At 48.6% G+C, this 11550-nt stretch overlaps 1 protein-coding gene across 1 annotated transcript; it reads right to left on the reverse strand.

Moving 5' to 3' along the window:
- Positions 1 to 3093: 3093 nt before the first annotated feature.
- On the reverse strand, positions 3094 to 5687 carry SOST (sclerostin). Its single transcript, XM_039846848.1, has 2 exons — positions 5433 to 5687; positions 3094 to 3886 (listed from the first exon to the last, which is right to left on the reverse strand). The coding sequence occupies exons 1-2, from the start codon at positions 5650 to 5652 to the stop codon at positions 3465 to 3467; spliced, it is 642 nt and encodes a 213-aa protein (XP_039702782.1). The 5' UTR covers positions 5653 to 5687; the 3' UTR covers positions 3094 to 3464.
- Positions 5688 to 11550: the final 5863 nt, after the last annotated feature.

The raw sequence follows: 11550 nt of genomic DNA on the forward strand, positions 1-11550 counted from the left end.
ATTTCCCTCTGCCCCTCTGTCTGTCTGACTCTCAGACTATTAATACAAGCCCCGAGTCTGGCTGCACCCTCAGAACATGTACTCCCGGCAGCAGAAGCCTCCCCCCTCCCAGCTGAGCCTGTTGTCTGTTCCGTTTCTGATCGGCGCCAGGCTCATAGACCCCATGTAGGTAGAATATAACTTTCCATAAATAACCCCTAGCCTGACCTACAATTTTGCCTTTGGGTTTTTTCCCCTCGTGGTAATGGGATTGTAGCCTGGGCTGATCCTTCCTGGATCTCTGGGTCCAGAAAGCAGATCCGAGGTGTATATGGGGTAAGGCATTGTTTGGAACTTCTGGTCCCCCATGCTGCCTGACACATGGTAAGGACTCAGTTCTTGTTGAGGAATGGTGGATTCAGTCTCATCTACCATGAATGGCCATATACCTTCAGACCCAGTGCCTTTGCCTGGGCCATGCCCTCTGCCAAGAATGCCTGTGTGTCCTTCCTCACCTGGTGAACCTCTAAGCAGTATCCACCTCTGGGAAACTTTTCCAAACATTTATTCCTTGTCCCCACCACAGAGCCAATTACTCCTGTCCTTGGTCCTGTAACACTTTGTACAGAACGATGTGACCTGATTATCTGCCCATCTGCCCACCAGTTTCTGAGCAGCTTGAGCGAGAGTATGTTGGGGGGCGGGGACTGAGCCCATATCCAGCTGTGGGCAAAACATTTAACCCCTTGGTGCCTCTGATTCAAACACAAACATGGCTCCAGAGCCTGTATCTCCCCACCCCCCACCCTCCCACACTGAACCACATAGCCACCAGGGGCCAAACCAGGCTCTAGGGCACTCTTCACAACCACAGATCCCCTGCAGGGTCTCACTGAGGCCTCCTGGGGCCTGGAGGCAGCAACGCCCGCTGACACCTAGCACAGACTTGTCGATGATGATAATGGATTTAGAAAGGTTCATTGGCAGTTAAAGTGAAAATTCGACAGGGCAGACCTCAGCTTACTTTGGGGGTAAGGAGGGCTCTTGGGGTGGGCCCATCCCAAGATTGGTTTAAAGCTTTGCAACTGATTATCCCTCTCTGAAGAGTATTTCTTGAGTCTCAGCCAGCATCCAGAGAAGTGCAAGACATTGTCTATGCTTGTGACAATCTTACATCTTCACTAGTGAGACATAAAATTCACATTTGAGAAAAGCCTTGGCTGAGCTCCCTGTAAGCTGGTCCTGAATTGTGCTTGGCTTTGTGTCTATCCCAGTACTAAGCAGGGCATAGCCAGGTGAGGCAGGTGGTCCATGAATGAACGTCAAATGAAATATATAGAATCAGGAACCCAAACAGAGACCGGATAAAAGGGGCTGGACCTTTGAAGCGAGAGGGATCAGTGGGGATTGGAACATCTCTGGAAGGATCAGGAGAGATGAAAAGGAACATGAACTCCAGGGAAAGAGTGGGATATGTTGGGGGTGGGGGACCAACTAAGGAAGCAGGGATCAGTACAGCATATGGCCACTTGGAGTCAGTAAGGAAGCCTGGTGGGGTGGAGGATGGGAATCAAGCCGGCAAAAGCCTTGTATGTCAGACCAAGAAGCCTGAACGTGATCCTGGGCAAGGAGGAGCTATTAAGGGATTTGGGGCAGGGGCGTGACATGATGACAGTGGTGTGAAGGGCAGGCTGCTAGAGGGAGACCAGGCTGAGGTTATTACAATGGCCGAGTAAAGGAATGAGGTCTAGGTTTGGAAAGGAAGAGACGAACATGATTTTACAAAGGAAAGACATAATTGTCACAAGGGCCACTATAGCACAGGCAAAGGTGTCGTAGTGACCAAGAGAAGGATGTTAACTTTGACAGAAATGACTGTGTGGTTGACAAAATGAGACCACATCCTCTCTGTAACGACTCATTGTCTTTATTAACAATGGCTCTGGGTTTTGAAAGATCAGACTGGTATTTCATAAAGCAATATTAACGTTATCATTTGCTACAAGAAAAACTTTTGCATAAATAACTTAAGTGAGAAAATAAATATGTAACTTAACTCTTTTTAAAAACCACGACTTTCATTCTTGTGGACAAATTCCCCATGAAAGGATTGCAGAAAACAACCAGCCCAGCAGGCTTTCACATGGCATGTGCTTTTGTTTACAAAAAAAAAAAAAAGTTAACAATTATAAACTACACCGAAAGTAAGAGCTGTCTGGAGATGATTTTCAAAAAAGAATTTTAGGTGGCAGCTATTATGCGGTTTCTCAGCATATGTACAGCATTTGTAATTTTTTCCCCAATATTGTTACTTTAATGTAAGATATGCCGTCACACATAACAACAGTAAGAAGCTATTTTCTAGTCAAAAATGTGTCCGTAAGTGGTAGGCAGGAGGAGGTGCCTCTGGAGGGATCTGTTGGTGCTTGAAAGGGGGGTGGCTGCTCCAGTGGGCTTGCAAGCCCAGTGTCCTGGGACTTTGAGCTTCTCTGCAGAAGGTGACTAAAATATGGAGAGAGGGCAGAGTGCCGCTCTTTGGGAATAAGGGGTGCTTTCTGTCCTTCCCACAACCCTCGGGACCTTCTCCTTCTCTACCCCAACTGATGATGTTGTTTCTGCATCCTTTGAGATGTCGGAGTGGAGGTAGCCAAACATCTGGGGAGGCTAGGCTGGGAAACAACTCAGTGTGTCTTTCAGGAGTTTGTCAGTCATGAATACACTCTTTTCTTTTTTCTTGCTTGTTTTTCATCTTTGGCTGTCAGATCAGAGGATTACAACTCCAAATTCTGGACATGACCATGGCAGTGATTCAGTCCAATCTCTCTCCCTGCCCATTCAAAAGGCACCCAAGTCCTTGGAGTCACATGACAGAAGGTTGCTCAAGATCCTAATCTGCCCCCACCCCACCGCATTCTACAAAGAGGAAGTCGAGGTCCAGAAAGAAACGAGTATGGTCCAAGCTCACCCAGAAATTAGTGGCAGAGCCAGGACTAGAAACCCTATCTGTGGCCCCCAGTCCTGTGTTCTCGGCATAGCATGGCGCTAAAGGCTTTACGACAGGCAGAGAGGTGGACGCGGAATCTATCGAACTTTCTTAACCAGTCCCCAGACTTTTCTCACTCCCACCGCTCCCTAAAAACCCCGGGGCGGTGAAATGCTTCCTTTGCTGCCTCCTCTGAAGTGGGACCTGCAAAGGTAGGCGGCCCCAGTGGGCGGGGCTGCATGGCTCAGTGTCTGTGACTCTCAGCTCCCTTCCCTGCGGGAACCCCTGGGCGGGTGGGCTGGCGGGGACAGTGGGGCTTTGATGGCACCCAGGATCCGCGAGGTCTGGCTACCTCCCTCGAAGCCAGGCAGGTCTCAGCCCCCTGCCCTGGGTTGCAGGCATTTAAAATGAGATACAAACAATCGAACCGCGCACAGAGAGCAGAAACCTGAGGCGCCCGGATTGGGGGCACCGCCTGGGGAGGCGCTGCGGACGGGTGGCTCTAGTAGGCATTCTCCAGCTCGGCCTGGTTGGCTTTAACGCCCCGGGCGCGGGGCCGCGGCTTCCGACCCTTCTGCGGCCGCACGGCCTCTGGCCCAAAGTCCTTGAGCTCCGACTGGTTGTGGAACCGGGTGAGGCGCTTGCACTTGCAAGAGGCCACCAGGCGCACCTTGCGCGCGCGCGGCGCTGCGCCGCCAGGACACAGCAGCTGCACCCGCTGCGCGCGGTAGCGGTCGGGGATGCAGCGGAAGTCGGGCCCGTTCGGGCGCCACCACTTGCCGCGGCCGATGGCGTTGGGCAGCAGGCGTGCGGGTCCACACTGGCCCGAGCACACGAGCTCAGTGACCGGCTTGGCACTGCGGCACGGCCCGTCCGTCACGTAGCGGGTGAAGTGCAGCTCGCGGCAGCTGTACTCGGACACGTCTGCAGAAAGAGACGCGCGTGAGGGCGGCGGCTCTCCCGGCCACCCCTCCCGGCCTTCGGCTCCCTCCATGCCTCCCCCGCCTTCTCCAAACCCACCTCTCTTTAGACGCTTTTGCCCCTGGGTATCTATTATGGGAAGAGCTCAGCTGGTGAAAAGATCTCCCGCCCACCCTCTCTCCCTACAACTTTAGAGTTAAGTTTTTTTTGTTTTTTGTTGGGTTTTTTTTGTTTTTTTGCCGTGGTTCAAATACCAGCTCCATCACTGTGTGATATTGGGCAAGTTACTTAACCTCTCTGTGCTTCCTAGCTGTAAAGTGGGTTGTCCTGAGGATTCAATTCGTTAATCCATTACATATATAATGAAGGGGACGCCACCGGGCACATAGTAAGAGCCAAAAGTGTTGGCTGTTATTATGGGTTATTATTATTGCTCTCCAAAGGAGCCCTCTTTGCCAGACTTAAGTCACACCTGTGCCACAGGGCCCCTCGCTATGGCAGCCTAGGTCCTAGCCACACCCTCTGCATGTCTCTGGCTTCTCTCAAATTCCTTTTCCCGCCACTTGGGAAGGACATTGAAGAGATGGAGAAAGGAGTAGGGGTTAATTGAAGGTAATAAATCAAGGCAGCAGCTGCTAAAGAGAGGGAGGTTTAGAGGAGGAGAAGTCATTAGACTTGAAAGGAGCCAAAGGCAGCATGTCGTACCCCCTCATTATCACTGAGGACACCGAGGCCCAAAGAGGGAAAAGCATTTGCCCAAAAGGCAGAGCCTGGGTCTCCTGACTCCACTTCCCCCAGGGGACCCACATGGGTGGAAGCTGTATGTGCAAGCACCCATGGGAGGTTGGCCTGGGGCTGTAGGGGGCAAAAGGCTGCTTTTTACTATAGTAACTTCCCTACCAGAAGGGGACCAAGCTCTGGCATTCCTTTCCCATTGCTTTGGGGGGATTTGCTCTAGCTCTTGGTCCCCAATGCCCCACCCATAATCCCCCACCAGGGCTGCCTTGGAATTGGATCCAACTGGGTTCAAATCTCAGGTCTACTCAGTTCCAGATTACTTAATTTCTGGAACATCAGTTTCTTCACCTTCAAACTAGGGTTTCACCTCATGGGGCTCCCATGTGGTGGGTCCTTGGGGTACAGCACATGCAAGAGCTCACATAGAGCATCTGGACTTCAGCAGGTGCTCATAGATGTGAGGCTCTCCTGCCTTGTCCCTCCTCAGCGGTGCCAGCAGGTCCTATATTCTTAGGAGGAGATTACTTGAAACTTTCTACCCCAGCCTCTGAGCCAGTTCCAATGCTGTATCCTCGCCATCTCAGCCTCCATCCTGCCCCAGGCTCTCTGCCAGCCCCCTGCCGGCCTCAGTTCCCTGCACTCGGATTCCAAGGCTACACTGACATGCCATCTTTACCCCGCTTCCAGGCAAGACTGTCCCTCCACTATTGCTGGCAGCAACTGACGGTCTACCTCAGTCTTCAACACATCCCAAAGACAACCCTCCCTTCAGAGGACACTTATGGTAAAAGTGCTCTTCTCCACCCCATACCTTTAGTCTCAAAGGGGTGGTGCGGAGGCCTCCCTCCGTTCTCCGCCCGGTTCATGGTCTTGTTGTTCTCCAGCTCTGGTGGGGGCTCAGGGTACTCGTCCATCTCAGGGATGATTTCGGTGGCATCGTTCTTGAAGGCCTGCCACCCCTGGGCCTCCACCGCACAGAAGGCTGCGTGCACCAGCAGGCAGACGAGACACAGGGCAAGAGAGAGCTGCATGGTGCCAGCCAGAGGAGGGCACCTGGCCTTCCAGTAGCACAGGCTCCAGTCTCTAGCCCAGACACGTTTGCCTTTTTAAAGCCCCCTCTGCCTAGTGCCAGCCAATGACAGGCTGGGGCAGGGCTGGTCCCATGCTTCCCTCAGTCCGGGGGGAGGGAACCGGGTGTGCTCAGAACAAGCCCTCTCCAAAGACTTCTCCTCAAGTGCAGCAAACTCCCAAACTGCTGCCAGTGCTCCCAGGTGACCCAGAGAGAGGGGTGTGTGTGAGGTGAGCCTGCTCTCTAGCACCTCCCACGTGCAGGCTGTGGTTTTCAGATATCAAAATGAGCCCGGCTCTTAATCTCTACCTCCCTGGGCCCCTCAGGCTTTCTCAAAACAAACTTTGGACCAGCTTAACAAAGAAGACGGCAGTTCTGAGTCCTCCACGGGGCTGAGCCCTGCCAATCCCATTTCTAAGGCCAAGTTCATTTGTCACTCCAACAGATAGCCCTAAGGGGGTCTATTTCAGCCCCTACAGACCCAGACAGCGGCAGAAGGATGCTTTTTAAAATATTTCATTAGCCCCAACTTGATAAGGCTCAGCATTGATTATCCTGCCCAAGAAAGCCTCTCTTGACATCCTCTAGAAGGTAAGAGAGAAAACTGAGGGCCACAGCAAGTGTGCCCGCTTGGGTGAGGGGGCGGAGATTCCCATTACAAGGCCAAGATGAGCAAGTCTACAGGCGCTGGTGATGGAGCTCACGGAGGAAACCTCAACTCATGCTCCTCGGGAATCCTTCACACAGTGACGGGCACTTTTTGGCCAGGACACTCACTGTGGCTTGCAGGCTGATGTATAAAGGCAGTTATTTCCCTGGCCAGGCGGTGGGTAGGAGAAAGCACAAAATCCTTTTTGTTAGCAAAAGCCAAGGCCAATATTTTCAGTGCTGAAATTTTTTTTCTTGTCTCCTAGCCCAATACACTTTTCAAAACCAGCTTTGAGTTCTATATAGAAAATCTTATTGGTACCAGGTGGAGCATTCCAAGAAACCATCCCGGGTCCAGCCAGCCACAAAGAAACCAAAAGGAATTGCTACCTCAGCCCTGGAGCAGAATGAGGAGCCTGGGAGGGGCAGAGGCGTGGGGGAGGAAGGTTCACACCTGAGGTGCAGGAAAAGAAAGGAGGCCAGCGGAAGCTTTCACTGCAGATGGGTTGAGGAGGAGGGCCACTCCTAGCCCTGAAGGAGGCTGGGAAGAGGGCTATGGCCCAGGTCCCCTTGGTATTTTCACTGGGCAATGAATCAACACTACCCACCTGCAGGGCCTCTGCAAGGCCTCTGCCACCTGCCCGGACTTGTAAGCCACTGTGTCCATCTGAGGCCTTCTGTCCCTCCTTCTTTCCATCATCCATCATTCAACACATGAATGCAGCTGTTCTGACAGTTTTACAAGCCAGACAGAAGCCCCTGCAGGAAGGGCCTTCTCTGATACCTGCTTCCTAAGTCAGTTTCCTTCGGGGCAGACAAAAACAGCTGTGGCCATTGTTGGGGGTGATCTATCTCTCCCAGCAGAGCCTGTGTGTTGTGAGAAGCTGGCCCTCAGAGCCCCCTCTCTCCGTCTGTGACTCTCCAGCCTCCTTTTCCCTTGCTCTGGAATGTGGACTGTTAACCCTATTGTGGCCAGACAACTGCCTTCTTGCCCTGGACTTCAGAGAGGGCAGTCCTGAGGCCTTGATTCCTTGAGCTGGCGGGACTGATGCTGGAGCCCCACCTGCTGTTGACAGCTGCGGGCCCATCCGCAGGAAATAGAGATGGTGAGGCCCATCCTTAGAACACTTCTGCCACCTGCTGGAGACAGAAGGAAACCAGTGACTGGAGAATGGTGAGGCTCAGGATTTTATTTCATTTATTTCATTACTTCATTTGAAAGGGAAGTAATGTTAAAAATAGGGAAAGATAGAAGAATCCAGTGTAATTGAATCTCTAAATTATCTCCAAACTTTTGAGTTATTCTCTGTCAATGTCTTCCACAGAATGGCTCCGAGAGAACCTGCTATGATGCCATCTGCTATTTCACTTAACGCTTATTCAACTTCACATTTACTCAGTCCACAAGCTTGTCATTGTTCGAAGCTTGACAATACTCCCAGAATTAAAACTCCCGGAGTTTCTGCTCACTTCTGTTGTAGATAGTTTAGGTTATTTCTAGTGTTCCCCTATCTCAGTCAGGATGCTGTGAACATCCTGTACAAAGCCATTTTTCATATTAAAGATTTTATTTTGAGATAATTGTAAACTTACATGCACTTATAAGAAATAATAGACACAATTCCATGTACTTTTTACTCAGTTTCTCTCAATGGTAACATCTTGCAAAACCATAGTACAATATCATAACCAGGATATTGCCATTGATACAGTCCACAATCTCATTCAGCTCTCCCCAGTTTTACTTGTACTCGTGTGTGTGTGTGTGTGTGTGTGTGTGTGTGTGTTTAGTTGTATGAAACTTTATTACACATGTAGGGTCAAGTAGCCACCATCACGGCCAAGATAAAGAACAACTCTATGACCATGAAGATTCCTCTCATTGCTTTTTTATAACCACGCCCACCCTCCTCCCACGCCCTCTCTTCACTCCTAATCCAATTTGTTCTCCATTTCTATAAATTTTGTCATTTCAGAAATGTAATATAAAGTAATCAACCAATATGTAACCTTTTAGGATTAGCTCCCTTCACTCAGCACAGTTCCCTGGCGAGTCATCCCAGCCGTTGCATGTAATAACGATTTATTCCTTTTTATTGCCGAGTAGTGAATGCTGGTTTGAGAGGGTGAACAATTTGCTACATATTGCAGGGTCGTTCTCCAGAAAGCCCGACCAGGTCCCCAGTCCCACCAGTGACATATAAGTAGGCACACGCATTAGTTTGCTAGAGCTGCTGGAACAAAGTACCACACACTGGGGGCTTAAACAACAGAAATGTATTGTCCCACAGTTCTGGAGTCTAGAACTCAGACCTGAGTGTTAGCAGGGTTGGTTCCTTCTGAGGGCTGTGAGGAAGTCTGTGCCATGCCTCTCCTCTAGCTTCTGGTGGTTTGTTGGCAATGTTTGGCATTCCTTGGCCTGTCAGGGAGCATCACCCCAATCTGTGCCTTCATCTTCACACAGCGTTCTCCCTGTGTGCATGTCCATGTCCTAATTTTTTATTAGGACATCAGTCATACTGGATTAGGGCTCATGTTAATGACCTCATCGTAACTAATTACACCTGTAATGGTCTACTTTCAAATAAAGTCCCATTCTGAGGTACTAGGGGTTAGGATTTGACATGAATTTTAGAGGGACACAAATCAATCTATAACAGTGTGTTTCTCTGCTAGGCTGCCAACATTGGGTTTGGGCTGTTAACATTTTTTAAAATTGAATTTAATTAGTTAACGGTTGTACTTAAATTTCTAGCAAGGCTGCTTTTCTATGTGATGATTTACTGGTTTTTGTTTGTACCAAGCTGCTTGTTCATATGTCCACTTGCCAAACATTGAATGAAGCAAGACCTCCAGCCAAGCGCAATGAACTGATACATACTCACCCCTCCAGGAGGCACCCGAACCAGGGAAGAAATAAGTTCTTCACCTAAATAACTCCATAGAAAGTGATCAGTGCCCCTGAGAAAAGGTTCAGATGCATTTTTTTAAAAGGGACAAAGTATTACGGGCATTCTGAGGAGAGAACACTCTCCTCCCCTGGGGGTGGAACCTTGCAGAAAGACATGGCATTTGGACCAGGCTTTGAAGGATGGGCCAGATTTGGAAAGTAAGTTACGCTCTTTTGAATCCTCGGGATCGTAGAATCTTTGATGTGAAAGGAACATCAAAGGTCATCTAGTTTCATCTCTACTTGGTATTCAAGCCTCCTGTCTCTAATTCCTGGAAACCGAGGGTTATCCTGACGAGCTGCATTTTAAAACAGGTTTTGGTCGCATAGGTCAGTGGTAAAAATGGAATATCTGGACTTGGAGGGATATCTGTTCGTAGGCAGTTGCCTACATTGAGGGCTGTCCAATTCACCCTGTCTTGACTCACAGTTGAGAACTTGTTCTCCGAGCAGGGTTTCAGCTCAGGTGGAAATGTCCTACTTGTTCATTCAGCAGCTTCTGAGAGATGGGGGAGAGGAGTCGCAAAGAGCCTTGTCACTCACACTCCTGTTTACAATAGGGTAATGGCAGCTCCAGACCTAACAGGATGAAACTTCCGTTTCCTTCTGCCTGGAAGACCAGGCCCTTCAAGGTGGGGCCCCCGACTCATCCCCAGAACCTCCCCACCTGACATCCAAACTATCACCCTCTGCCTGGACGGCCCCTGTCTGCAAACCCTTGTTAAAAAAAAAAAAAAAGTACTCATGACACATGTTAAAAATGGTAGACTTCATTGAAGGGGGTCTGTGGTGACAGGTATAGGGGCCACTGCAATGCGGTCTTGCAGCCAGGGAAAGAGTTTGGGCTCGACTCCAAGGAAGAGTGGGAATTTACTACCAAGGAGCAGAGTGGGGGTCACTAGATAAAACATTACTAAGAGGAAACATTGGGAGTGAGGAGGATTCTGGCTAAACTGACCTAATGGACTCTTAATGAAAGCAGGCCAGGAGAATCAGACTTCACCGGGGGATGGTGAAGAATGAGGAAGCCGATTAGATATTGAGGGATCAGACATGGAGGATGGGGGATTCTGGCTAAAGTGACTTAGCAGGATTCTTGCTAAGGTTGGACAATACGAATACAAACATGCAAGTCACAAAGGCAAGGCCTGGTTGAAAAAGAGTTCAGGGGAGAATGACTAGAAGTTCTTTGGCGCCCTGTGTGAGACCCTTCCCCTTTCAGTGCCCCCCGCCCCACCACCGCCCTCCTTCCTCACAGGGTGGCCGCCCATGTGCTGTATACCTGGGAACGTTAAACTAGAAGGTCATCTAGTCTACGGGCTTTCAACCTAGGTTTCTCAGAACCCCAGGTTTCCATAGAGATGACTCATGATTTAAAAAATATGCACATTTTAATTATTTAAAACTATAATAAAAACACACATCGATCAAATGTGTTATACATCCGCTTCTGATAAACTGGAGACCACCCATTCATTGTTTTGCCTCCAGTTTAACTCATTTTTAGTGTACACTTCAGAAAGTGAATCTCTGTGCACTTGAACTTCTAATAAATGGATCGATTCGGAAGGCCATAGCTCAGAGACTGTCTTTTAAAATTAGATTGGGCATGTCTGCTCCCATAAAATGACACAAGTAAGCACAACACAATCTTTACTTCTGAGTATCGGAGTGTGCTTGACACTGTGCCACAACAGACACAGAAATTAACAGGATACAAAGCAGATAAAAAACTGCAATTGTCATCCACAAGTCCCATTTCAACATGTGCTTGTTAAAGCAGCCTAGACCTTTAAAATAAGGGTATACAGAAATCACATCCATACTTTATGCAATATATAATCTATCCATACACAATGGAATGCTATGTAGCTATTACAATTAATGACTATATGAAATAATGGGTAAAATCTATTAAGCAAAAGACAAAGTGCAAAAAACATTTTCCATTTATAGGGAAAAGGATATCTCTATAGATACACATGTATACATATGTGTGTGCTTACATATGCATGAGATTTTTCTAGAAAGATATACTTAGTGGCTTCCTCTGAGGAGAGGGATTGAAGGTTTGGGGGAGGAGATTCACTTTGTGTTTGAATTTATTACTATGTATATACAGTATTAACTTTTTAGTTAAAATATTTTTAAAATTATACTTAAAAAACACTTTTACCAGTTTTATATATTAATGCTCTGCCTTAAGATTTTATGTAATGATATGAAGAGTATGTTGCCTAAGTGGTCTGACTAATAATGAGC

The sequence above is a fragment of the Pteropus medius genome, unplaced genomic scaffold, assembly GCF_902729225.1.
Source record: "Pteropus medius unplaced genomic scaffold, Ma_sr-lr_union100, whole genome shotgun sequence".
In the NCBI taxonomy this organism is placed as follows: Eukaryota; Metazoa; Chordata; class Mammalia; order Chiroptera; family Pteropodidae; genus Pteropus; species Pteropus medius.

What these genes read in the sequence shown, in the direction of transcription:
- SOST (XM_039846848.1), bottom strand. Translation starts at nt 5,652, where the DNA reads ATGCAGCTCTCTCTTGCCCTGTGTCTCGTCTGCCTGCTGGTGCACGCA. An exon ending in CCACCCCTTTGAGACTAAAG is followed by an intron (nt 3,887 to 5,432) that starts GTATGGGGTGGA and finishes CTCTTTCTGCAG; the next exon opens with ACGTGTCCGAGTACAGCTGC.